This window comes from Grammomys surdaster, unplaced genomic scaffold (assembly GCF_004785775.1).
Source record: "Grammomys surdaster isolate TR1022 unplaced genomic scaffold, NIH_TR_1.0 1055, whole genome shotgun sequence".
Lineage (NCBI taxonomy): Eukaryota > Metazoa > Chordata > Mammalia > Rodentia > Muridae > Grammomys > Grammomys surdaster.
In genome coordinates this window covers 207,947-234,132 of record NW_021605474.1, presented here as the reverse complement: position 1 = coordinate 234,132, position 26,186 = coordinate 207,947, and the positions used below count along the sequence as shown (strand labels likewise).

General features: G+C 52.4%; 4 protein-coding genes across 6 annotated transcripts in view; 2 read left to right on the top strand and 2 right to left on the bottom strand.

The window, feature by feature from the left end:
- The window catches only part of Vars (valyl-tRNA synthetase), a 14,094-nt gene extending 12,767 nt beyond the window's left edge, over window positions 1-1,327 (top strand). For both annotated transcript variants that reach the window (XM_028783248.1, XM_028783249.1), the window contains 3 exons: window positions 82-193; window positions 305-630; window positions 1,187-1,327. In XM_028783248.1, the coding sequence (XP_028639081.1) occupies window positions 82-193; window positions 305-630; window positions 1,187-1,255 (507 nt within the window). In that variant the 3' untranslated portion in view covers window positions 1,256-1,327. The remainder of the gene's footprint in view (window positions 1-81; window positions 194-304; window positions 631-1,186) is intronic.
- Window positions 1,328-1,623: 296 nt separating this feature from the next.
- Vwa7 (von Willebrand factor A domain containing 7) lies at window positions 1,624-10,460 on the top strand. Its single transcript, XM_028783293.1, has 17 exons — window positions 1,624-1,765; window positions 2,052-2,300; window positions 2,704-2,985; window positions 3,353-3,449; window positions 3,979-4,089; window positions 4,436-4,631; window positions 4,747-4,919; window positions 5,919-6,031; window positions 6,222-6,338; window positions 7,248-7,433; window positions 8,235-8,367; window positions 8,482-8,634; window positions 8,721-8,813; window positions 9,245-9,546; window positions 9,614-9,753; window positions 9,898-10,072; window positions 10,157-10,460. The coding sequence occupies exons 2-17, from the start codon at window positions 2,067-2,069 to the stop codon at window positions 10,328-10,330; spliced, it is 2,679 nt and encodes an 892-aa protein (XP_028639126.1). The 5' UTR covers window positions 1,624-1,765; window positions 2,052-2,066; the 3' UTR covers window positions 10,331-10,460.
- A 324-nt stretch (window positions 10,461-10,784) lies between these two features.
- Sapcd1 (suppressor APC domain containing 1) lies at window positions 10,785-12,634 on the bottom strand. 2 transcript variants are annotated; one of them, XM_028783305.1, is made up of 5 exons: window positions 12,415-12,528; window positions 12,027-12,167; window positions 11,473-11,565; window positions 11,136-11,257; window positions 10,785-10,949 (listed from the first exon to the last, which is right to left on the bottom strand). In XM_028783305.1, the coding sequence occupies exons 1-4, from the start codon at window positions 12,526-12,528 to the stop codon at window positions 11,165-11,167; spliced, it is 441 nt and encodes a 146-aa protein (XP_028639138.1). In that variant the 3' UTR covers window positions 10,785-10,949; window positions 11,136-11,164. The 2 variants fall into 2 exon arrangements, with proteins under 2 accessions (XP_028639138.1, XP_028639137.1); XM_028783304.1 differs by having other exon boundaries at window positions 10,785-11,257; window positions 12,415-12,634.
- A 575-nt stretch (window positions 12,635-13,209) lies between these two features.
- Msh5 (mutS homolog 5) overlaps window positions 13,210-26,186 on the bottom strand; it is a 16,395-nt gene continuing 3,418 nt past the window's right edge. Inside the window, exons 9-25 of the mRNA XM_028783258.1 lie at window positions 25,269-25,351; window positions 24,642-24,687; window positions 22,701-22,839; window positions 21,955-22,017; window positions 18,593-18,721; window positions 18,274-18,346; window positions 17,245-17,354; window positions 16,836-16,916; window positions 16,238-16,325; window positions 15,902-16,091; window positions 15,669-15,795; window positions 15,142-15,291; window positions 14,751-14,825; window positions 14,450-14,593; window positions 14,221-14,358; window positions 13,762-13,835; window positions 13,210-13,464 (exon numbers count right to left, since the gene is read on the bottom strand). Of these exons, the coding sequence (XP_028639091.1) occupies window positions 13,353-13,464; window positions 13,762-13,835; window positions 14,221-14,358; window positions 14,450-14,593; window positions 14,751-14,825; window positions 15,142-15,291; window positions 15,669-15,795; window positions 15,902-16,091; window positions 16,238-16,325; window positions 16,836-16,916; window positions 17,245-17,354; window positions 18,274-18,346; window positions 18,593-18,721; window positions 21,955-22,017; window positions 22,701-22,839; window positions 24,642-24,687; window positions 25,269-25,351 (1,822 nt within the window). The 3' untranslated portion in view covers window positions 13,210-13,352. The remainder of the gene's footprint in view (window positions 13,465-13,761; window positions 13,836-14,220; window positions 14,359-14,449; window positions 14,594-14,750; window positions 14,826-15,141; window positions 15,292-15,668; window positions 15,796-15,901; window positions 16,092-16,237; window positions 16,326-16,835; window positions 16,917-17,244; window positions 17,355-18,273; window positions 18,347-18,592; window positions 18,722-21,954; window positions 22,018-22,700; window positions 22,840-24,641; window positions 24,688-25,268; window positions 25,352-26,186) is intronic.

Here is a 26,186-nt window from a genome sequence, read left to right as displayed (position 1 = left end):
CCCCCACTCTGCCTCACAGTGCTCCCCCTTTCCCCCACTCTGCCTCACAGTGCTCCCCCTTTCCCTCACTCTGCCTCACAGTGCTCCTGGAAGGACCCGGAAGCTGAGGCTGCTCTTGAGCTAGCTCTGAGCATCACTCGAGCTGTGCGCTCCCTGCGTGCCGACTACAACCTGACCCGGACCAGGCCCGACTGTAAGCCTCAAGCTCCCGTGTCTGCCTGTCTCCCTGTCCTCCGGGGGCCCCTCGGGGAACCCAGGGTCTGGTTGTAGCCAGGCTTCACTCTTCTCCCTCCTCGCTCGGCAGGTTTCTTGGAAGTAGCTGATGAGGCCACAGGTGCCTTGGCCTCGGCGGTGTCGGGCTACGTGCAGGCCCTGGCCAGTGCGGGTGTGGTGGCTGTCCTGGCCCTGGGAGCTCCTGCGCCACAGGGCTGCGCTGTGGCTGTGGCTTCAGACCGCTGCTCCATCCACCTGCAGCTGCAGGGCCTGGTGGACCCTGCCCGGGAGCTGGGCAAGCTGCAGGCCAAGCGAAGCGAGGCACAGAGACAGGCTCAGCGGCTGCAGGAGCGCCGTGCGGCCTCTGGCTACTCAGCAAAGGTGCCCCTTGAGGTCCAGGAGGCAGATGAAGCGAAGGTGTGTGCTGGTGGTGGGGCTTATCCCAACATCAGCTGCTTTTGTCAGGCCCCAGTTCTCAGCAAGCCCAGGCACTAGGACCCTGGAACCCCCTGTGGCAGTTGGGAACTCTAAGTATAGTGCCTGCCCCTGCTTAACCGCCTCGGCTCACCCAGAACGTCAGTTTGTCTCCTGGTGTGGAATTCCCGAAGACCCTGAGGCAAGGGTCTTCCAGGGAAGCCCAGCGCTTGGGAGGGAGCACTAGCTACACTGAGCGCTCCCTCTTAGGCCCTGAGTGGTTACCTTTTCACCTCAAAGTGAGGGGAGTATGTGGCCGGGCAGCCTGTGGGCTCCTCCATAGGTGGGGTCCCAGGCGGGGTCGTGTGGGCACTCAGGGACAGGAGCACTCCAGAGGAGGCTTCTGATGGAGTGTGGGCTGTGCTGCAGAGAGGGCCAGACACCATGCTACCCGACTCCCACTCGTCCTCACCCATCTCACCAGCTTGGGCTCTTCTACTCTGGGTGTTGGGTCTCCTTGGGCATGGGTCATCACCATGTACCCCTTATTCACCCCTAGTTGCAACAGACAGAGGCGGAGCTCAGGAAGGTGGATGAGGCCATCGCCCTGTTCCAGAAGATGCTGTGACCCCCCAATTCCAACCCTCAGCCCCTAGTGTTCCACTGGCAGGGATGGCAGCAATAAAATATTTTGCCAACATTTTCTGTTGTCTTTGTGGTGTGGGCAGGGGCATGCAGAGGCCTGGCCTGGGGGTTCCCAGGAGCAGCAGGAGGACTCCCGGCTCAAGCCAGGCTCTGGGTCCTGGTGGGCAGAGGGATGCGTCTGTCTGGGTCTGTCTCTGGCATAGTGCCAGGCCTGAGTCATGCTGCTCTGCTGCCAGCCTCCCTTCCTCCCCAGCTCACCTCACTGCACTGCGCTGTGGCTACGGAGGCCCGCCCTGGGCCCGCCCTGGCTTTCGCTACATCTTGTGGCCCTGGGTTGGCATGAATGGAAGATGGCCAGGGGCTGCCTGTCCTCAACCCCCTTGTTAGGAGCCTCTCACTCTCTCGTACTGAGGCACAGTTAATTATAACTCTGACCTAAGTGCCCTGTGACGCCACACCCGGGCCAGCGCTGCCCAGGAGACCCAGCAACCAGGTAGGAGAGGCCTGAGAGGAGACTTCCTTTCCGTGGGGCAGGGCTGGGGCTCAGCCTGGTGTAGGAAAAGAACCTTGAGAAGATCATCCTGTGCCTCCAATGGCAGGTGTGTGCTCTGTTGGCCTGACAGGCCCTGGGGTTGTGTGGGTGGAAGGTTCAGGGTGGGGAGCCAGGCTGGAGTAGACGGGGCACCTGGAGCAAACAGGAAGTGGACAGCCGTGGAGAGAGCAAGGCCCGCCCTGAAATTAGTGGCTGCTTTTTCCCTTGAGGTGCTTCTGTTCCCTAGGTCCATGCTTCAGCCATGCTCCCTGTGGAGGTACCCCTGTCCCACCTGGGGCCCCCAATACTGCTTCTGCTTCAGCTGCTGCTGCCCTCAACATCTGCCTTCTTTCCTAACATCTGGAGCCTTCTGGCTGCCCCCGGCTCCATCACTCACCAAGACCTGACTGAGGAGGCTGCACTCAATGTCACCCTTGAGCTCTTTCTGGAGCAACCACCCCCAGGCCGGCCACGCCTCCGTCTAGAGGACTACAGGGTGAGCATCTTAGATTCTATAATCCCCAGTGCTTCTCAGAGGGCCCTTGTCACAAGGAGGCTCACCTTTGACCTCACTTCACACTCCTCTCTCCACAATTCTGGTCTTAAATCCTGAGTCCCCCAGTCTTGGAAAAGCCTGTACCAAGGGGGAAGTGGTGGCACACACTGGTAATCCCAGCACTTGAGTAAGGAGAATTGAAGTTAGTTTAAGGCCAGCGTGGGCTACATAATGAGTGCCAGGCTAGCCAGTTCAGCCAGTCCAAATCTGCGGCTCCCTTGCGGGGCTCTTGGTTCTCTGTTCTATTCACATTCTGCCCTGAGTGCCAGTTGCTAAGGTACTTCAGGTCAGTGGTAGAACCCAAGCGACTTCTGGAGTTTCTTTCTCTAACAACTCTTGCTAGGGTCGGACCCTCCTCGCCGATGACATCTTTGCTGCCTACTTTGGACCTGGGTTTTCGTCCAGGCGGTTCAGAGCAGCTTTAGGAGAGGTGTCTCGTGCCAATGCAGCCCAAGACTTCCTGCCAGCTTCCAAGAGCAACCCTGACCTGCACTTTGATGCTGAAAGGCTGCTCCAGGGGCGCACTCACCTGGTGGGGGCCCTTCGGGAAACCCTGGTGGCTGCCAGAGCCCTTGAGTATCCATTGGCCCGCCAGCGCCTAGGGGCTGCACTTCATGCCCTGCAGGTGACTCTCGGGCTTTTAACCTGCCTCCCCTACTCTGGGAGGATGGAACGCACCCCTCCTAAGCTGGAAGCACTTCCTCTGTCCTGCCAGGAGTGGCTGCTACAAAGAAGGGAAGGGAAGAGGAAAACCGGGAGGTGGGGGGTGTTAGTTTATCCTAGGGGTCACTAGAAAGTCTGTGGCTTAGGCTCCAAGACAGAAAGGTTAGGGTGTGTCCATAAGTTATCCCAAAGGCTGTGGGATACTTTCATCAAGTCAGGGTGTGTGGGCCACACATCTGGGTGTTGGGCTTTGGGTGGCATATCAAGGAGTTGACCTGACAAGATCAAATCAGTGCCTTGTTCCCCCTCCATTCTCTCCTGGGGACCAGGATTTCTACAGCCACAGCAACTGGGTGGAGCTGGGGGAGCAGCGGCCATACTCTGACCTCCTCTGGCCAAGGCGGGAGCTCTGGAGCCTGGCACAAGGTACGGCCATGATCCAGTCTGGAGATGGGAGCTCAGGGAGCCTCCTGTTCCTCATGTGCCCACTGCTGTGTCACCTTCTGGAGTCTCAGGGTGGGATGGGGCTTTATCCCTGCAAGGACTATGAGCTTCTTCAGCAGCTAACGGCTACAAGAGTTCTGTGGCTTTCTCAGCCTCACACAGGGAAAGCATCCAGGCTCAGCTCAGACCTCACGCCAGTTTTGCACTTGGCTTGTTCTACCACCTGTGCCAGCCCCGTGGCCTTCTCTCGGAGCCCCCTTGTGCTCCCAACTCACTGGGAGCTGTGTCCTGTCTACTGTGGGATGGTAGCCTGTCACAGAGAGCAGAATCCCAAAGGATTGGTACCCACACTTGTGGGTTGTGCACACCAGTCCGTCTCAGACATCCGAACGGTGACCCTGAGTTTTAGTGCAGAAAGCCTGTCCTTCCAGCTGAGAGGAAGATGTTAGGTAACCAGGGTTAACTCCAGCAGGCTGAGGCTTGGATTCCAGCCCTTGCCTTCTGTTCCCAGTGGGAGATGCTACCTGCTCTGACTGTGAGGAGTTGAGCTGCCCTGGGAATATGCTGGACTCGACACTGCTCACCTCTGGCTACTTCGGAATGCATCCCCCTAAACCTCCAGGTACCAGATGCTTCAAAGGCTCCCAGAAGGGAGAGAAGAAAGTCACTTTGACTTTAACACAGGATCCTGGTTGCATCTCCTTAGGAGAGGGTGGAGTATATGATAGAAACAGAATGGGTGGATGAAGGCTGAGGAGATGTCGTCATTCTCTGTTGCCTGGGCAGTGTTGGAGACTGGATACACAGAGAGACTCTGACGACTCTTGGTGTATACAAAATGTCACTATTTCCCGATTTCCCCATGCTGAGGGGTGAGAAGATCACACCAGGTCAGAAAGGGTCCCCATAGTCTTCAGTAGGCACTGAACATTTGACTCTCACATGCCTGATCTCTTTCCTTAATCTAGGGAAATGTAGCCATGGGGGCCGTTTTGACCAGAGCAGCTCCCAGCCACCTCAGGGGGGCATCAACAAGGACAGCACATCCCCCAGCTTCTCCCCACACCATATGCTGCACCTCCAGGCTGCAGAAGTGGCACTCCTGGCTTCCATCGAGGCCTTCAGCCTCCTACGAAGCCGCCTGGGAGACAGGGGCTTCTCCAGGTGGGTGGCCTCAGGGAAACAGGTTTCCTGATGGGTCAGTGCTCCTGTGGGACTGAGGAACTGGGATCTGGGGATGAGTGCAGACCCTTCGTCGCGTCTCTGGCTTGAACCACAGGCTGCTGGACATCACGCCAGCTTCCAGCCTGAGCTTCGTCCTGGACACCACAGGCAGTATGGGCGAAGAAATCAACGCGGCCAAGATCCAGGCTCGCCACATTGTGGAACAGAGGCAAGGCAGCCCCATGGAGCCCGTTTTCTACATCCTGGTGCCCTTCCACGACCCAGGTAGTGGTGGTCTTCAGGGATGGTGGAGGGAAGAAGGGCCCAGGACAGAGGCTGGAGACCTCTGGTGAGGAGGTGGGCCTCGGGGCCATTCTACCTGTTGTCCTGAGTGAGCCTCTACTAGGTACCCGTGTCCATGTAGAAGATAAGCAGCTGCTTCCACTGTCCCTAAAATGTCAGGGGGGCAGTTTCACAAGTCCAGCACCTGCTTAGGCACGCGCTTCTGGCTTCCTTAGATGTCTGCGCTAATATAAGATGCCTTTTGGGTTCATTGTGTTTAAAATCGTGGGTGGCTGTTCACCTTCATGTTGGTCTTCACATGGACACGTATGAAGGACAGGAAAGGGTGTCAGATCCCCAGGAACTGGAGTTGCAGGTGGTCCTGAGTCGCCTGTTACAGAGCGGAACTCAGGTCCCTGCAACAGGGCGGCCACAGCAGACAGCAAACACTCTTACCTGCTGAGCCGGCTCTCCAGGCTGCAGCTGAGGTCAGAGATAAGATGAAGGTAGGCCTGTCCTGTGAGGAGATTAGAGATCACTACTCCTTCTTTCCGCCCTGAGCCCAAAGTCAGCTTACCCAGCCGGGCCATGCTAGTCTTACTGCACCCTCGGGCTGGCCATCTAATCTTTCTGGGCTTCATCATCCATAAAACGGCCAGTACGTGCCTGATTTGTCCCCCTGGATGGAGAACTCCTGCAGGGAAATAGTGTCTGACGTTGAGCAGGGACTTACTGCGTGCTTTGTGGACGCATGAGTCAATAACATGTTAGTACCATGTCCAGGTGTTCTTCTATGGTTTACAAATGCACGGTTCATTCAGTTCTCCCAGGGAGCCTCTCAGGTGAGTACTATCCTTTTCCCATACATTTTAAAGGTGGGGCTGGAGAAAGGGTTCAGCAGTTAAGAGCACCTGCTACTTTTGCCGAGGACCTGGGTTTGGGTGCTGGCATCCGCCTTGGGAGGGAGGCCTACTGCTCCCTCATGGGTCCTTTCTTCCTGCCTAGGGTTCGGCCCTGTCTTTATAACCAGTGACCCTGAGAGCTTCTGGCAGAAACTCAACGAGATCCAAGCCTTGGGGGGTGGAGATGAACCGGAGATGTGCCTGTCTGCCCTGGAGGTCTGACACTCCCTCCCCTGCCTCTCTCTTTCCCTCTTATCCTGCCCTTCCAGGCCCTGCCACCAGGAGGAGCCAGAGCTAGACACCGGCTTCCTTCCAGGGCCACGCTCCCTAGCTCTCTGCCCTTCCTGGCTCTACCCACTCCTTTGTTGCCACCATTTTTAATGTGAGCCTTTTTTCTCCTTGCCAGCTAGCCCTGCAGCATACACCTCCCCTCTCAGACATCTTTGTCTTCACTGACGCCTCCCCCAAGGATGCTTTTCTTACCAACCGGGTGGAATCCCTGACTCGGGAGAGACGCTGCAGGGTGAGCAGTGTTAGCAACTTGAATACGGGAAAGAAAGCCGCCTCATGGAAGGAGGCCCCACATCTTTAACATACTCCGGAGTGGGAGGCCGTGCCCTTAGCTAAACTGGACTGAGAATATTGAACGGGTCCAACAAGCCATTCAAAGAGCCAGTTGTGAGGGCGGGTCTCTGTAGACACCAGGGTGGACAGAAATAAGTGCAGCAAGAAGGTAGCCGTGTTAGTTCAAACTTCTAGAGTCTGACCCTGGGTAGTTTATTTTAGGCATATTTAAGTATTCAGTGCAACTTTGGGGAAAGGTTTCCTGGTAACACTTATCACAATAAAGCTTTGCAAAGAACATGTGACCTCTTCCTTAAGACGGAGAAACAATACTCAAGATAAAGAAGGCCTAGGGAGGAAGAATCTGTGATAAACACAGCAGTCTGGGAGATTCGGGTGAGGCCTGGGCCTACAGATAGCACAGAGCACAGGCTGTTAACTGCGTCCACTCCCACTTCCCAGGAAGATAGACATCTCTTCTGTTGAAGAGACAACCGTCCTGGTATCTGTAGAATTTATCTGAGCACAGAGACCTTTTCCTTCTGACTTGGGCAAACAAGGCGGGCTTCTCTCGCTGGTGTCTACATCTGAAGCCCTCCCTGGGTCTAATCCTTAGTACAGCACACGAGAAGTAAATGCCAATATGTATAAAGACAGAATTAAAAACAAAGCTGGGAAATGAATGTCTGGGAAACTCCCTCTGAACATGGTAAGGGTTCTCCCAAGGGCTTCGTCACTGGAAGGTCCCACCTACCACATCAGCCAGGGGGCAGACAGCTCAAGAAAAAGTGGGGCAGAAGGGCCTCCAATAACAATGTCGGCTGAGCTGCGTGGATACACCAAGCATTGGGTTGTCATCTGGCTACAGGTGACATTCCTAGTAACTGAAGACCCGTCGAGGGCTCAGGGTCGAGTACGGCGAGAGGCCTTGTCTCCTTTGCGTTTTGAACCATATGAAGCAATAGCTCTGGCGTCAGGGGGAGAGGTGATCTTCACCAAAGACCAGCACATTCGGGATGTGGCTGCCATTGTTGGGGAGAGCGTAGCTGGTCTGGTGAGTAGAGGCCAGAGGGGTCCATGACCTTAGCCAGCCAGAGCTGAGGTCTGAGATGCTGTGTGTTTCTTCTTAAAGGAGGACTTCTGAGAGCCGTCAGGAAGGGACTTTTCTCTTCCCAGAGATCCATGGCTTCTTACCTCCTGCCCTCCTTTTTTTTTTTTTTAAGATTTATTTATTTTATGCATATGAGTACACTGTAGCTGTCTTCAGACACACCAGAAGAGGGCACCGAATCCCATTACAGATGGTTGTGAGCCACCATGTGGTTGCTGGGAATTGAACTCAGGACCTCTGGAAGAGCAGTCAGTGCTCTTAACCTTTGACCCATCTCTCCAGCCCCACCCTCCTTTCATGTCAATAACTGCACCCTGGCCTCTAGGTCCGTCGTGGGAAATTGTTTTTTGTTTGTTTGTTTGGTTGGTTGGTTTTTTTAGTTTTGTTTTTGAGACAAGGTCTCACTATGTAGTCCTGGCTAGCTTGGAATTCACTGTGTACACCAGACTGGCCTTGAACTCATAGAGATCCGCCTGCCTTTGCCTCCCTAGTGCTGGGATTAAAGGTATGAGCTACCACACCTAGCCATTCATCATCTCTGAAGGGGGCACGAGAAATGATGACCTCATTTTAAATTCTGCACCCCCAGCTGTGTCACTAAGCACAGTCCCTGGTATAGCCAGAGCCTGCTGACATCCCTTCTCCCTGGGGGAGGCAGTCTTCCCATCTCGCTCCTCCGCCTTTGCCTCCTCCTCCCTACATGCTTTCCTTCTTTCTCAACTTTGGTCCTGACCATGTCTCCAGGTGACTCTTCCCCTGGAGCCTCCTGTCGTCACCCCAGGGGAGCCGTGTGTGTTTGCTGTGGACCGTCTGCTCTGGCAGGTCACAGTCCGGATGCACGGGGATATCAGTAGCTTCTGGATCAAGAGCCCTGCAGGTACTCTAAGGTGGGGCTCAGGGCAGACAGAAAATTCAAGAGTAGAGAACAGGAGGGGGACTGTGCAGTGAGAAAAGAATCACTCTGTGTGACAGTGTCTTGTCCCCATCCAAGGGGTGTCACAGGGCCCAGAGGAGGGCATGGGTCCTCTGGGCAACACTCGTCGCTTTGGGCAGTTCTGGACGGTGACTATGACTGACCCTCCTCAGATAGGGACTTGGGAGATCCAGGTAGCAGCTGAGGGAACCCCCCGGGTGAGAGTACAAGGTAAGGAGAGGGGGTTCCTGGGGACAGCAGCGGTGAGCCGAGGTGGTCATGGTCCTCTCAAAGTCTCAGAATGTCTCCCCTCCCAGCCCAGACCTCTCTGGACTTTCTCTTTCACTTCGGGATCCCTGCAGAGGATGGACCCCACCCTGGCCTCTACCCCCTGACTCAGCCAGTTGCAGGTAGTACTGTTCCCTGACCTTCACCCCCTGGGTCCACTGCACGTGTAATTGTGTGTTAATGAACACATGTGTGTCTTGTTTGACGCATAAAGAACGCTAGGAATAGCCGGGCGGTGGTGGCGCACGCCTTTAATCCCAGCACTTGGGAGGCAGAGGCAGGCGGATTTCTGAGTTCAAGAGTTCGAGGCTACCCTGGTCTACAGAGTGAGTTCCAGGACAGCCAGGGCTACACAGAGAAACCCTGTCTCAAAAAACTAAACCAAAAGAAAAAAAAAAAAAAGAAAAAGAAAAGAACACTAGGAAGATTCTGGCTTTGGGCTTCACAAGGCACACTCCCGTGACCTCGCCCATTTCTAGAGGAGACCAGCCATTCCTTTTCCCTGCACGTCCTCCAGCTGCATGCAGACCAATGTCTATCCCGCTCACCTCAGGTCTCCAGACCCAGCTGCTGGTAGAAGTGACAGGGCTTGTCTCTAGACAGAAGCTCTCGGATGGCCAGCTGCAGTTTTCCCATGTCGTCCTTCGAAGGGTCCCAGAGGGCACCCATCTGGGCCGGGTGTCCTTGGAGCCCGTGGGACCCCCGGAGCGAGGCCTCCTCGCTGCCTCACTACCACCCACACTACTGTCTGCTTCTGCACCCTTCTCACTGGAGCTGGTTGGGCAGGATGGAGGAGGACAGGGCCTGCGGAGGACTGCCCCCCAGCCTTGCAGTGTGGCTCCCGTGCTTCTGGAGGTGAGAAGATGTGTGGGCAGGGCTGGGGAGATTAGAACCAGCCGTTCTGACCTGCCCTTCCCTGCAGCTCAGTGGCCCGCCAGATTTCTTGACTCCAGGCAGCAAGGCTCCTCTCAGCCTCCACATCGCCAGCTTCTCTGGGCCCCAGGATCTTGTTCTTAGGACATCTGTGAACCCTAGCTTCTCCCTCACCTCCAACCTCTCCAGGCGAGTCTTCTGTGCACCTCTGCTTGGGTTCTGGCTCCACCCAGTCAGTTCTACAGAGGCTGGGGCTCAGTCCTCAATCCTGTCCTATGCTTGGCGTGACCTACCAGGAAACTTCTGTCTGATCCAAGGCTGTCCACTTTTCAGGGCTCGCCTGGGACTGAATGAGTCTGCCTGGGGACGCCTATGGCTAGAGGTCCCAGATTCAGCAGCCCCTGACAGTGTGGTGATGGTTACAGTGACTGCGGTGGGTCAGGGAGCCAGTCAGGTGCCCCCAACCCATGCCTTCCTCCAGCTTCTGGTGCTGGCCCAGTCCTCCAAGGTAATGTGTTTCCTCACCCTCTCAGCAGCCAGAGCCGGGTGGGTGGAAGCTCAGCATTCTTCACCTTCTCCCTCCTTTCTGCAGGACCGGCTGGAGGCCCCTGCCCACTCTGCGGCCCCTGTGCTGCCCCCAGCCACCCCTGCCTTGCGTCCTTCCACTTTGGTGACCCAGGGCAGAGCTGGGAGAGGGATGGTGGGAAGAGCCTGGTGGGGAACAGTGGGAGGGGTGCTGTTCCTGCTAGGCTACACTTCCTGGTAACACAGGGACAGGATGTCTTCAGGCCCCATTTTCAGTCTTCCCTATGGGTGGGATGGTTACATGGCCTCAGGACCCTGCCCTGCCTACCTGGTTTGGGGATTTTTCTTCTATCACATTTGTCCCTTATCTTTCTTTAGACCAGGCTGGCCTCGAAGAGATCTACCTACCTCTGTGTGTCTTCCTTCTCTGCTGGGATGGAGGGCGTGCACCACCGCTGCCTGGCTCCCTTATCTTTCTAAAATGAGTAGAGGGGCGTACACAGGTGGTACATACTTGTAGTCTCTGTAACAGGGAGGACTGCTGCTGTGAGTTCAAGGCCAGCCTGAGCTATGAGACACTAGCTCAAAAACCACATCAACCAAAAATACACACAAGATTAGGATCAAGGGTGATGGGTTTCTCTTGGGGTGCTTTTCCTTACCCCAATAGGAATCAAAACAAAGGCTTTTTTTTTTTTTTGGAAAGCTGCTGTTTATTCCAGAAGCAGGGCAGGGGCACCAGAAAGTACAGTTTTCACTTTAAATTCCAGGGCAGCTGCTGTAGTCTTAGTTTTGCTTCAAGCTGAAGGAGAGTCTCGGTGATCAAGGTGACCGGTGACCACGCCTTCTCCCCAGATACACTGAAGAAAGACGGTTGTTGTACATGGCATAGGGGAGAGTGAGGGCAAGTGGCATCGAGAAGGTGCCGAGGACACTTTATACTGAGCTACCTGAATTTCTCAGCCTGGAGTCCCTGGCTGCTGAGTTAAGATGAAATTGGTGGGGGCAGGGCAGGACAGGGCAGGAGGGTTCTGACCCCAACTCACCTTACTCACCAGTGCAGGGAGGGGAGGGTTTACACAAGGGTGGGCCCCTTTGGGCCCGGGGGAGCCTGGCTGACCACCTCTCCCGTGGACTGGGTGGTTCCTTTCTGCTGCTTTGACAACTCCTAAAAGAGAGAGAACCAGCCTGGTACCTGCCACCCACACTGTGGGTTTGTCAGCCAGGCCACAGTTTACCCATGGCTGCCACAATTCCCTCCTCGACATTCCGTCCTGGTCCCGGACTGTGCAGGAGTCGGCCTTTCCCGTGGATACGGGCTAAATCAGCATGACTCCAAAAGCCCCCTCCCCGAAGTCTAGAAATTAAAAACAATAAACTCACCTTCTGAATCAGACTGTGCAAACAAGCATTCACCTGTTGAATCTGGGTTAACCGAGGGGCGTCAGCCTCTGAGTGTGAGTCCATCACAAAGCCCTAGAGGGGTCGGAGGGTGACTGTGTGCTGGAAACAGGTCTTCCTGCCACTTCTTCATCACCGGCTATACTTCTCATCAGATTCCCTCCTTCCAGAACCTTCCAGAGAGAGGGAAAGGCCAGCCCTCCCTCTCCACCTCCATCTCTTAGCAATGCAGTTCCTTTCACACTGCCTGGAGCCCTCCCCACCTCACCCCCACTCCTATTCCTCATGGGTCCCCTCTAACCCTCCCCTGACCCGTGTCCAGGCCATGCTCCAGCTCTCTGTGGGGTGCTCAGATGGAGTCCCTCTGACTGGAATGCAGACCAGCCTCTTCCAGCACAATGAACACTGGTGACCATCCTGTCATTCTAATGCTATTCCAGTTCGTGAGCCCTGCCTGTTAACCCTCCCCTTCCCAGAGCAGACTGCGAGGTCCACATGCTCCCTCCCCAGTCCATTCACAGAAGGCTGCCCCCTACCTCACCGAGGGCCCCCAGCTGCAGCTGCCGTTGCTGTGTCTCCCTCAGCCGGTCTGCAAACCAGGCTTGGCCATGCTCCAGCAGCTCCAGGCCCTGCCACAGAGCATCTTGTTCCCTCTCCAGAGCCTGCATCATCTGCAGCTGGAGTAGACAAGAGACACAGGCCAAAATTTCTCACTCCCAGCAGGACTCTAGATATGGCGATCTCCTCTAAAGGGCTCACTATCTGATCACTAAGGATGAGCTCGGACTTTCCACTGAGGACTTGAACGGCAAAGGGGCATGGGGGCAAAGCAAGCTTGTAGGTCCTCAGAGTTGAGAGGAACTATAATATCAAGGGCACATCAGGGAAGGGTGTGTCCCAAGACCTAGTTGGTCTAGCACTCACCCAGAGGAAGAAGTTCTGGGCCCCTGGGTCTTGGCGGCTTGTCCCCAGTGGTAGCAGCAGAACAGTGTAGGGCGCTTGTACCAAGGGTGGCCCACCAGGACCTGGGCTCTCCATGGCTCTCAAGTGGGAAGGGCGGAGCCAGGGCTGGTCCCTCCCCAACCCATCTTCTACCCATCCTGCCTTGTCTTTCAGCCTGTGGGGCCAGGATAGTCCTTAAGGCAAGAGATAGCCTCCCTTAAACTGTGTGTCAACTGTCAATTTTTGTTTTTTTGCAGTCTGTTGGAAATACCTTGTCCTTGTTTAGTCCAAAGTGCAGAATATGAATTTATTTAAACATCTCTTTAATTTATTTTGAGTCAGAGTCTTCCTATGTAGTCTAGCCAGGCTGGAACTCACTATATAGACCAGGCTGGCCTCAAACTCAGAGGTCCACCCACCTTTGTATTCCCAGTGCTAGAACTAAAGGTGTGCACCACCAAAACTGAATTTACTTATACCACCATTCCTGACTAAATGTATTTATATATTAATTTATGTGTATGTGTCTGTCCATGAGTTTATGTGTATTCATGTGTCCCAGAGCCCACTGAGACTAGGAGAGTGTGAGACCCCTTGGAACTGGAGTGACACACAGATGTGAGCCACCATGTGGCTCTCGGAACCAAACCCACTTTCTCTGCAGGAGCAGCCAGTGTCTCTAACCACTGAGCATCCACCGGCCCAACTGTCATTGTATTTCTGAGTGACTGCTCCCTCTCCCAGCTGTTGTCCTGTTGGGTGACCTAAGGAAACACCTTGATCCAAAATAAACTTTATTCCTAACACAAGATAAAATGTTGTGCAAACTGAGAACTCTGTAGTAAGGAAGAAAAGGAAAAGGCCTGGTAGCCCAGGGTGGGGGGTGCGGCTCAAGTAGCTGGGAGGCAGAGGGAGGATGCTCAGAGGATGGTAGTGGCAGCAGGGAGCACTTCCTGACTAATGAAAATGTCCAGGTCCAGGGAGGGATCTTCCAAGTCCAGTTTTAGAAACTTGTCCACCAATGCCTGGCAGCTGCAGGAGAGAAACCATATGATTTCTGGGTCACCAACTCCCTCTGCAGAGGGAGGTTCTGTGCAAAGAAACTGCAGCCATGAAGAGCCAAAGGTTTCAAAAGCAGCCATGGATACTGGGTTGGTTTTGTTTGTCATTTTCTGACAAGGTCTTGCTATGTAGTCCAGGCTGGCTTTGAACACTGGGCTTACAGGCATGTGCCACACCTGTCTTGGTGAGGAGGAGGTCACAGGGCTGGAAGAAGGCTGGCTGAGGCCAGGTGAAGGAGAATGCAGGAGCATGGCAGGCCCCACTCACTTTTCCATTTGGTTTCTCTTCAAAAGCTCATTCATGGGCTTGATGGGTTTTCCACTGCGGATCAAGTCCGAGACCTAGCGTGGGAAGCACAAGAAGGATTGGGGGGAGGGCGTTAGGGAAGAGAGGAATGAGGGTCAGAAGTCCTGTGGGCCCAGAAGTCCAGAGTTTCAAGAGGAACAGGTAAGAGGGTGTGCAGAGATGGCTCAGTGCTTAAGAGCACGTACTGCTCTCAGAGGAGCTGGGTTCAATTCCCAGCACCCACATGGCAGCTCACAACCATCTGTAATCCAGTCTCCTGAAATCTGAGGTCATCTTCTGACCTCCACAGGCGCACGTGGTATATTTACATAAATTCAGGGAAACACTCATGTGTATAAGATAAGTAAATCTTAAACTTAGCGAGAGGGGCGGTGGACACCAGGGGAGCCTGAGGTGGGGCTTGCACACGATGCTCATCACCTCTTTGCCACGAGCAATGAGTGGGTCAGGAAGCCCAGCCTGGGCCGCGGTGTGGGAGGCGTGGCTGGCACTGGCGACGCCTTGGCAAAGCTGATAGAAGAAGACAAGGTCGTTTCCATCCTCACAAGTTTCCATGGTCTTCAAAGAGAGCAAACAACGACAGTGCACCTTCAGTGCCCTGGGACTGAGAGGAGGGAAAGGCCATGGTCGGAGTGAGTGACTTCCTCACCAAATACTGCACCAGGGGTCCTTGCGGCAGCAGCTGCAGCTGAACAAGGCTCAGGAAGTTGGTGGCCACAAAGATGTGAGGGCAGCTGGGTCCCAGTGCTAGCCAGTGACGGAGCACAGCCGCCAGAAGTGCCAGACCATCCACCTGTCGGAGGACAGAGGTGAGAGGGCAGGGCCAGGGCTTCCCCCATCTTCCCAAGAGCTCAGTCTCCTGCTCCTGCCCCTCATCTTCCTCCGCCCCTCATCTTCCTCCCGCCCCTCATCTTCCTCCCGCCCTCTCCTTAGATTCATTTCCTCCGCACCGAGTTGGTTCCCTTCCCGAATTCATCAATAAGGACCAGCGAGTGCTCTGTGGCATTGTTCACTGCTTTCGCCACCTGCCGGGGTATGAACAGGACAAGGGAGCTTTCTTAGGGTTCTGGGCTGTGACGTGTCATCATGAATAAAATTCTCACGTGTGTCTGCCCCTAAACGGAAAGCTGCAGGCTTTTTAACAGCGACTGACTCTCTCTATCTGCTAGCAGAGAGGTCACACAGAGGAGCCTCAAGAACTGTTGATGGTGTTGCCACCTCCCGACTCCCTGGCCCTGGTACAGATGGCAGGCTCCTGAGGAAGTGTGTTCCTGTCCAAGACTCCCAGGGGCACCGTTCCTACCGGTTACCCCCTCCCCCACCCCTTCTGCTCCCTTTAACCTGGTTGAGATCAATCATGAAGGTGGAGAGGCCGAGGGAGATGGATTCGCAGCTGTGAATTCGGGTGAAGATGCCGTCAATCACCCCAATCTCAGCCTCCTCTGCAGGCACAAAGCTGCCCACCAGCGCCATGAAGGTGATCAAGCCGACCTGGACAGGGGGACAGGACATGGGCCTGTTACTGTGCTATGGGCAAAGTAAAAATGGGTCCCAACTAAAAGACATGAATGACAGATTAAAGAGAGGACACATGTAACAGACAGAGCCGTGGAACATACTGTTTCCCGGGTCCTGACTTCAGAATTAACTCCAGGAAGTCAGGGTTGTGGGTAAAGGCGCACTAGGGAACGGAGGGCATGGGACCTATTTGGAAGTTGATCCAGGGACTTGTGGCTATGAAAGGTCTATCCTAAAGAACAGACTGTCCCTCAGAGAACAAGGACATGTGCTGTGGGGAGCAGAAGACTGGGCCTGGCTGTCAGAGGAGATGAAGGAGACGCCAGACACATAGGTGGTATGGCCCTCACCTGTTTGAGATATATGCTCTTCCCGGAGGAGTTGGGTCCTGTGATGACTTTGATCCTTCCCTGGTCCCCACCACAGTCTGTGGAGTTGGGCACGAAGGTTCGTGCACACAGTTCCATCAGAGGATGCCTGGGGTGGGTAGAGAAGCACTGCACGGCTTGTGGATGCAGGAGATGGAGCCCCGGAGCAGGAGATGGACCCCCGCAGCAGGAGATGAGGCCCACTCTGTTCTCACCTGCCATTTTTGATTCGCACGCCATGGATGCCGGGAGAGTAATGCGGTCTTGAATAGCCATAGTCCCGGGCAGCACTGGCGAGAGCCAACAGGACATCCAGGCGGGAGGCAAGGTCCAATACCCGAGTCAAGACAGAAGCCCGTGCCAGCACCTGGCATTGCAGCTGATACATCAACAGGGTCTCCTGGTCTGAGAAAGTGACGGAGAGAGAGGGGTGCATGGAAAGATCTGGAAACAGGCATGCAGACGCAGTGTGAAACTCCCAGAACCATTCAGATGACAGCCTGAGGGCAGGGTCTGTTAGAGCAACTCCTCTCCCACCACGGGTTCCTCACCCCGGATCTCACAGTGCAGGTCCCCCAGCAGTGCGTCCAGCTCCTTGGTCCGCGTGCTACGGTAGTGCAGCTTGTCCTCTGAGAGAAACTGGGTGCAAGGAGTCCAAACTCTGGGCTTTTTGACTCTTGGTTTTTGTTTTGTTTAGGGACAGCATTTCACTCTGTAGCCCTGGCTGGCCTGCAACTCACAGAGATCCACCTGCCTCTGTCTCCAGAGTGCTGGGATTAAAGTTGATCACAAACCAGGTAGTAGTAGCACACACCTTTAATCCCCAACACTTGTGAGGCAGAGGCAAGTGGATCTCTGTGAGTTGAAGGCCAGCCTGGTATACAGAGTGAGTTCCAGAACAGCCAGGACCACACCACCATACCCAGAGGCTTTTCGTCCCTCAGTTCCTCTCTCCTGTCCACCTGCCTGAACCTCCTCCAGTCCCACCGTCCCCCGAACTCCTCTTCTGACTCAGGCCTGACAAAGTTTCTTAAGCTACAAAACTTGATGCCACCTCATGTTCAGTGCTGACAGGCTGAGACCCTTCTCCCAGCTTCTTATCACTTCCTTATCACACTCCTCCCACCACAGAGAGGTCAAGACACTTACCATGAACTCCAGTCCCTCAACCTCGAAGTCGCTGGCCTCCACCATGAAAGGCAAGCGGGGAATGGAAAGAAGGAAGCCAATCTGGGGAGAGAAAGGAGACAGAGTGGGCAGTAACCTACCGAACACCCTCTGGTCCTAGAGGAAGCCCAGATACCACTGGGGTCCTCCATTCCTCTGTCAGAGACTGAAGTCACCAAAGGTATTCATGTCCCTGGGCTTAAGGACAGTGGGTGTCGGTCACCCGCTGACTGCCAGGATGGATTTAGCTCATTTGGCTGGGTGCCACTTCCTGCCACTCCACATGAGGCCTATGGTTGCATCCATGAGTAGCTGTCCTGCCCTCCAGCATTCAAAGGCTTTCATGCATCACTAGGAGACTCCCGGGGACGCCGCCTCTCCCTGCGCTCACCAGAGGGATGTAGATGACACTGCACGAGAGGATGCGAGAGTCCAGGTCCTCCAGCTCCTTCTGAGCAACTTCAGTGAGGAAACTCGGGAGCCCCATCAGCCTCCGCTTCTCTACGTGTGCAGAAAATTATATGCATATAAAAATAAGGTCCAGCAGGGTTAAGGGTTCAAGGCCAACTCTGGCCACATGAAACATTTTTTTTAAGAATTCCTGATTATCTGGACATGGTGGTGCATGCCCGTAATCCAAGCCCTCCCGAGTGGGAGCAGGAGGATCAGGAATTTGAGGCTATCTTTAGTTATATACTGAGTTTGTGGCTAGCCCATGCTACTGGAGACTGTCTCAACAACAAAGGCAGATCTTTATTCTGGCTACAAAGCTGATTCCCGTTTATGGTGTCTAGCCAAGAATGGATTCCATGGCTAACCCAGAACGCCCATGCCCAGGACCCCCATGCCCAGGACCCCCATGCCCAGGACCCCCATGCCTAGAACCCCATGCCCAGGACCCCCATGTCCAGGACCCTATGCCCAGGACCCCCATGCCCAGGACCCCCATGCCTAGGACCCCCATGTCCAGGACCCCCATGCCCAGGACCCTCATGCCTAGGACCCCCATGTCCAGGATCCCCATGTACAATACCCCATGCCCAGGACCCCCATGGCCAGGACCTCCATGCCCAGGACCCCCATGGCCAGGACCCTCATGCCTAGAACCCCATGCCCAGGACCCCCATGCCCAGGACTCCCATGCCTAGGAACTCATGTCCAGGATCCCCATGTCCAGGACCCCCATGCCAAGGACCTCCATGCTCAGGACCCCCATGTACAAGACCTCCATGCCCAGTACCCCCATGTACAAGACCTCCATGCCCAGTACCCCCATGCCTAGAACCCCATGCCCAGGACCCCCATGCCTAGGATCCCATGCCCAGGACCCCCATGCCTAGGACCCTATGCCCAGGACCCCCATGCCTAGGACCCCATGTCCAGGACCCCCATGCCTAGGACCCACACACCCAGCACTCACTGGCATCTATTTCAGGATCTATGTTGGGGAGGACTGTGAAGCGGTTTTCAGCAAGACTTTCCTCAAAGTCCACCTGAGGAGACAGATTAGACATCCAGTTTCTTAGCACCCAGCACCCTTTCTCAGTTCTCCTTGAGCCCCAGATCCCCCTTTAATCCTCATCTTCAGACACTTCCTCTCAGCATGCTGTTTGGTCACCAAGTAATCCTGTACCTCCCACGTGTCCCCACCTCCCACACCTCATTCTTCCGACCCCAGACCCTTTCTCCTCTTCCATCCTGCCCTGTTCATGCTCCTCGGGTGTCTGGCTTCTACTCACCACCTTCCCGATGAGGCTGGCAATGTGGTGCAGGTCATCAGAGAACTCCTGGACAATATCCTGAAAAAGCTGGATGGACTGGGGCAGGGAACGGCAGGCATCCCTCAGGCCGAGGGCACTGTACACAGTCTGTGGGAGAGATGACTGAGGAAGGTGACCCCACGCGGGGGAGCCATGTCCCCAGGGAGGGGACATGGACAGAATGAAAAGCACAGAGACCAATGGTGAATACCGAGAGGTTATCAAAGGCACAAAGACACACAGAGACACAGATAAAAACAGAGAGCGGGGGTGTGATGGTTCATGCCTATAATCCAGCACTTGACGGGCAGAGGCAGGTGGATATCTGTAAATTCGAGGCCAGCCTGGGCTACACAGAGAAATCCTGTCTTGAAAAAAAAGAAAGAAAGAAGAAGAGAGAGAGAAAGAAAAAACTATGGAGAGAACAGAAGATTATCAGATTAAAAGTCTGCAAGAGAGGACATGAAAAAAAAAAAAAAGAATAAAAGTCAGGAAAAAGGGCAGGGAGGGAGCCTGGGGAGACGAACTAACACTCCAGATCGAGGTCGGTGACCAGGAGCTGATGTGACCACAGATTACACTCTGAACAGACCTGAGGGAGCGCCCCTCTGTAGAAGAGCTGTATAAATTGCCCAAGTCAAAGGCTGAGACAAGCAGCAGACACAGTGATCCGATAAAGCAGGCAGAGTTGTACAACTGAGAAAGTATGAGAATTTCAAAGGACAAGTCTAGCAGGGTTTCCTCTTTCCTCCACACTCGCTGTCACCTGTGTGCACCCACGTTCACAAAGAAACATAACTAATTTTAAAAAATTAAATGGACGGCCGGGCGGTGGTGGCACACGCCTTTAATCCCAGCACTTGGGAGGCAGAGACAGGCGGATTTCTGAGTTCGAGAGTTCGAGGCTAGCCTGGTCTACAGAGTGAGTTCCAGGACAGCCAGGGCTACTCAGAGAAACCCTGTCTCGAAAAACCAAAAAAAAAAAAAAAAAAAAATTAAATGGAAACAATAGAACGATAAATTTTAAAATTCAAAAAGATACAGAGGCATGGTGGTGCACGCTTTAGTCCAAGTGCTCAGAAGGGAGGCAGAGGAAGGCCAGTCTCTGTGAATGTTAAGCCAATGAGGTCTACATAAAGAATTCTGTTCCAGCCAGGGCTACATAATGAAACTCTGTCTCAAAACAAACAAATAAAAGCAAAGTAAGTAGCCGGGCAGTACGCCTTTAATCCCAGCACTTGGGAGGCAGAGGCAGAGGCAGGTGGATTTGTGAGTTTGAGGCCAGCCTGGTCTACAGAGTGAGTTCCAGGACAGCCAGGGCTACACAGAGAAGCCCTGTCTCAAAAAAAAAAAAAAAAAAGCAAAGTAAGTAAATAAATGTTGTGGTTTGAATGAAAATGGTCCCCATAGGCCCACAGGGGGTTGTCTTGTTGGAGGAAGTGTGTCATTGGGGGTGGGGCTGTGAGGTCTCAGATGCTCAGGCCAGGCCCAGTATCACGATCTTTTTCCTGCTGTGTTGAGAGGTTTTCGTGCCACTTCTAGGAATTTGGCATTGGTCACTGGGCTCAGACAAGGAAGTAGGCTCAGGTAAGAATATTAGAAACAGTGACCATGGGGCTTTGTTTACAACTTCTTAATTATTACCTTGTGTGATCTCCTGGCTTACTATTTTGCTTGATTACTATCTTATGTGATCTCCTTGTTTACTGCTTCTCTTGATTACTTTGTCTTTGATCTAAGAACTGACCATGGTTTTTGGATGTTCCAAGAGTGATACAGAAGCAGGCAGGAGAAACCTAAACCTGCTTCAGCCTCAGCTCGGGCTGGAGTCATGTTATAATTTTGTCTAACTGGTTTTCTTTTTCAGTCCTCATCCCTCCATTTTGAGACTCTGTTGACTGAGCTGGCTTGGTCACTGCTGTCTGAGGATCAGGACGTGGGATTCTAAGTTCCATCTCCAGCATCACGTCTGACACTATGCCTCCATGCTCCCCACCGTGATACTGGACGGAACCTCTGAACGGTAAACCAGCCCCGGTTAAATGTTGTCCTTTAAGAAAGAGTTGCTGTGGTCATGGTGTCTCCTCACAGCAATAGAACATTGTCTAAAACATAAAATGAAAATTTTAACTTTGCTTTATAATTATGTAAAGACATTTACAGTCATAGCAACCCAGACAAGGTATGTCTGAGTAATTTCAGCTTCTATCCCAGGTTCTTCTCACTACAAACATCAAACCTCATGGATCCTAGAGAGAGGCTCAGCAGTTAAGAGTATTTGTTGCTCATGCAGACAACCAAGATTTGGGTCCCAGCATCCACATGGTGGCTCATAGCCACTCCAGTTCTAGGGAATTTGATGCCTTTTTCTGGCCTCTCCAGGTTAAACATGCATGTGTTGCACAAACAGAGGCAGACACTCCTATATATCAAATAAAGCTTTACAAATGAAAAAGAAGCCAGGTAGAGCTGGGTGTGGTAGCACACCCCTTTAGTCCCAGCACTCAGGAGGCAGATAGATCTCTGTGAGGTCTGTGAGGTGGAGGACACAGCCTAGTCTACAAATAGACTCCAGGCTAGCCAGGGCTACACAGAGAAACACTGTTTCAAAAAACCAGATAGATGGGTGGGTAGATGGGTGCATGGATGGATGGATGCACAGACTGGCTGATGGATAGATAGATAAAGTAAATACATAAATAAAAAATAAATAAAATAAAAAGCTAGCCATGGTGACACACGCCTTTAACCCCAGCACTTGGGAGGCAGAGGCAGGTGGATTTCTGAGTTTGAGCCCAGCCTGGTCTACAGAGCTGGTTCCAAGATAGCCAGGGCTACACAGAGAAACCCTGTCTCTAAAACCCCCAAAAAATAAATAAAAAAGAAAAAGGCAAGCAGGCAAGGAAGACAGGTGAGTGGAACAACACGAGGTGCAGGGAGGACCTCGTGGTTCTGATTGAGCAGCAGTATCAGTGCCAACTCTGTGATCGTCACAACGAAGTGTTTATGGATAGACTAATCGAATGGCTGGAGACGAAGGGACTGCTGTGAGTCAAAGGGTTGAAGCTGAGTGCTTGGGTACAAGAGGAGAAATTGTACTATTCCCTGAAGATATTTTTGCTGTTTCTGCAACACAAAGTTGAAAAGAAACACCATTGAGTAAAGCGTGGCAGGGTGTCCCAAGAGAAGAAGGTCTGGACACAGGACACGAAGGCTTGACTCGAACTTCTGATCTAAAAGAGGAAACTTGTAATCCCAGAACTCAGGCGAAGGGGCAGGAGGATCCTAACAGTGAGGCTGTCCTAGGCTACATCTTAACTCAAACAAAGCGGAGGCCTTACCTTGTAGAGGACCTGCCAGTCACTGACCTTGGTGTGGGACAACTTCATGCGTTTCAGAATCAGCTATAAGCAGACAAAGAGACAGCTATGGTTTGACATTTGCCATGTGATGTCCCTCAAGGCACTCAGTCCAGGTGGGAGAGATGCTCTTTCAGAGGACCAAGGTTTGGTTCCCAGCACCCACACCAGGGGGTTCACAGCCACCCATAACACCATCCTCTTCTGGACTCTGCAGTCACCCACACTCACATGTGTATATTCCACACAGACACACCTGATTTTTGTTTGTTTTGTTTGAGACAGAGTCCCGTTAGGTAGCCCTGACTGAACTGGAACTCACTATATAGACCAGTCTGAACTCACAGGCCTGGTTATACATGCATATAATTAAAAATAATAAGTCTTGGGCTGGGTATGGTGGTGCACGTCTTTCATCTCAGCACTCCAGAGGCAGAAGAATCTCTGAGTTCAAGGCCAGCCTGGTCTACATAGCAAGTTCCAGGACAGCCAGGGCTACATAGTGAGACCCTGTCTCAAAAACAAATAAATAGCCAGGTGTGGTGGTACACAGCTTTACTCCCAGCACTCGGGAGGCAGAGGCAGGTAGATCTCTGTGAGTTCCTGACTATATACGGTTCCACAGTGAGACCCTGCCCCAAAACAAAAACAAACAAAATTTTAATACAATAAAAATAAGCAGCCCAAAATTTTCTTATTCCCCGCCCTGATCTCTGCCCCGGGCTCACAGGCACGTTCTTGATGTGGCTCAGGAGCCGGTGCAGCATCTGGGCCATGTCCAGGTTCTGAGGCATCAGGAAAAACTGAATGACATCCAGACGGGAATTGAGCTCCCTTAGCTCCTGGGTTGGACGTGTAAACCATAGCCTGGAGGATGAGGGTTGGGATGGGAAGGTTACAAGTCACGTCTTCTCTCGTCTTGATTTTGCTTGGGGAGGGTGGTACTATGTGCCTGCAGCACATGACAGGAACGAACTGGCAAGCGCAAGGCCCTGTGTATGTGGGCTCGTTTATATGTGCATACTGAAAATTGCTGGAGTCATAATGACTGTGTCTGTACATCGTGGCTTTGACAGATGTCACTCCATGTGGCTATGTGGTGGAGTGTGTCAGTGTTTTAGAGGGGGAACAATGTGTTGTATTTGTGTGCTAACACTGCAGTTCTCCACAGCTGAGTGGGAGAGGGTGAGTCAATATGAGTTTGCTATCTGTGTGTAGCCGCGACAGTATCTTGGGGAAACAGCATAGATGAAGTCTCATCTTTTCACGCTTTTTCTGTGCAAATGCCTGTAACTGATTCTCATTCCCTCCCTCCCTGACTCCTTCCATCCTTCCTTCTTTTGGCAAAATTTAGGGCTGAGTCAAGGCTTACTTAACTACCTAAGCAACTAACTACTGAGTCACACCCCCAGCCTGCAGGGTTTTTGTTGTTTTTTGAGAAGGGGTTTCACATAGTTCAGACTGGTCTCAAACACGGTGTATCAAGGCTGACCTAGAACTCCTGCTCCTCCAGCTTCTATTTCCTAGATTTTGCTGGAATTACAGGTGTTTGCCACAGGCCCCTTCCCAGCCTGCTGTTCTGTGTGTGTTGTGTGCATTATGCATATGTGGACACAGATGTCATGGCATTTGTGGAGATAACTCTGTGAAGTTGGATCTGTCCTGCGTTTATGTGAGTTCAGGTTGCTTGGCCTGTGCAGAAAGCACCTTTACCTGTGGAGCTGTCCCATCAGCCCCTAGCCTACAATTCCTTCTTTTTCTTTTCTTGTTTCCTTCCTTCCCTCTTGTTTTTTGTAAAGGGGTGTGTGTGTGTGTGTGTGTGCATGTGCCATATGCAGAAGACAGAGGACAACTTGTGTGAATTGGTTTTCTTCTTCCATCATGTGAGTTCTGGGATCCAACTCAGGTCATCAGGCTTAGCGGCAAGTGCCTCTCTACCCACTGAGCTATCTCACTACACCCTAGTCTACTCAGCTTACAATTCTGTTTTGTTTTGGTTTTGGTTTTGGTTGTTTTGAAACAAGGTCTCACTATGTGGCCTTGGCTGACCTGGAGCTCGTAGAGATCTGACTGCTTCTGCCTCCGGTGGAATTAAATACATGGTGGCCATGCCCAGCTCATCTTACAACTGTTAATAATGGTCATCTCTCAGTAGAGAAAGTTGATTTGACCCTAAAATGTGAGATTAAATTTTGACATGGGTGATGTATCTAGTAGAAAAGGGTTCACAATGAATTTGAGGATGTGATCCTGAAAATTAAAAAGAAAAGGGTTCACAATGAGTTTGAGGATGATCCTGAAAATTAAAACTGAGGTGAATAGAGGGGCCATGATCAGTTTAATTGTCAACTTGACACAGTCTAGAATTGCTTCTGAGAATACTATGAGGGGTTATCTTACATTCTTTGATGTGGGAGAATGCATCCACTATAGGCAGCACCATTCCCTAAGCTTAGAGCCTAGACCGACTAAGAAGGAGAAAGCTAGTTATCCACGGGTATGGTTGCATCTGTGCTGACAACATAAAATGAGGATTAGACTAGCTACTACACTGGGTTCTGGATGGGCAGTACTACTAAATGAAATAGTGTTTGCCTGCAGACTGCTACTAACAGACCTCAGCACTCAATGTGTATTTGTTTATAAACCCATGTCTGCGGCCCACTCACCTGAGCAGCTTCTGTCCCCACTTACAGCGGCATCTGTTGAGGATTCCTGTGGGTATGCACAGGGAGTGAACTTGTTACAAGGTAGGCCAGTCTGGAGACCCAGATATGGAATGCAAAAGCAGCCAAAATTAGTGCCTGGCTACAAACTGGATTATCATGTGAGGGTAGGAAGAGGGATGGATGCTCAGCCAGGAAAATATATAAACGGGCATAGCCACAAACTCACAAAAGCCCATCACAATATGTAAAACTAAAGCATAACCCAGTGAGAAGTTGGACACTTAGAGCCATGTCCCTAATATACTCTAGAGCCAGAAGAAGTATACGAGTCTATAAAACTATACAAATCAGTTCTAAAACCCCTCAATCAGTGGACACAATCATACAAAGCCAGAGAGTGAAGATGACATTGATAAGGTTACAGCCGACAAGCAAATTACACTACGTGGCTAGTCTATAAAGGAGCTTGAATCAGGTGGGCACAGAGACTGAGATACCTGGGCTGGCATGGAAAAGACATCTGGCAATGTCAGTACAGCCAGGAGTGAGAGCCTGCACATGGCTAGCGAGTCAATTGGTTTTCTAGCATGTTTTCAGAGTGTGGGGTGAACAACAGGCCACACCTACCAAAGAGGCTGAGCCCCTCCTTCAGCCCGCTGGCTCCTTTGTACACCGAAGGGTGAGACTCACTCTTGAAAATCTGTAGAACGCTGTCACAGAGAAATGGAGGAGTCTGAATTTCTGTACACTCCACACATGGTATACGCATGTGTGTACATATTTGATTTTTGAGACAGGGTCTCTCTATGTAGCTCTGGCTATCCTGGAACTCACTATGTAGATGAGGCTGGTCTCAAACTTAGAGAAATCCTTCTGCCTCTGCCTCTCAGTGCTGGGATTAAAGGTGAGCCACGACACTTGCCTGTGTGCACATATATGAAGAAGCTATGTTCTCTCTCTCTCTGTCTTGTTTTCTTTTAAGACAAGGTCTCTCATTGAACTAGGAGTTCCCCATTTTCTTTGGCTAAGCTGGCAGCCAGCAAAAGCTAGCAGCAGTCCTGCCTCCACCCACTCCAGCACTGAGACTGCAGGCACACAACAACAGGGAGTGGCTTTTTATGCAGATGCTTACAATCCAAACTCAGATCCTCAAACTTTGTGTAGCAAGGGCTTTTACACCCGAACCACGTTCCCATCCATACTGTAATGACGTTTTTATAATAAAGGAAGTTGAGAACTGAGAAATGAGACTTAAGTTAATAATCAGCTTTTTATTTCATGCCCAGCAACAATAATCTCGATGTGTGGTTTATTACTCACTTTTGTTTGCCTTAGCTTCTTTCCTTAGAAAAGTAAAATAAAAGGCAGGTGTGGTGGCTCACACCAGCAACCCAAGCACTCAGAAAGCAGAGGCAGGTAGGGAGTTTGAGGCCAGCTGGTCTAGATAGTGGGTTCCAGAACAGCCAGGGTTACATGAGAGACCCTGTTTCAAAAGAAAAGAGAGAGAGAGAGAGAGAGAGAGAGAGAGAGAGAGAGAGAGAGAGA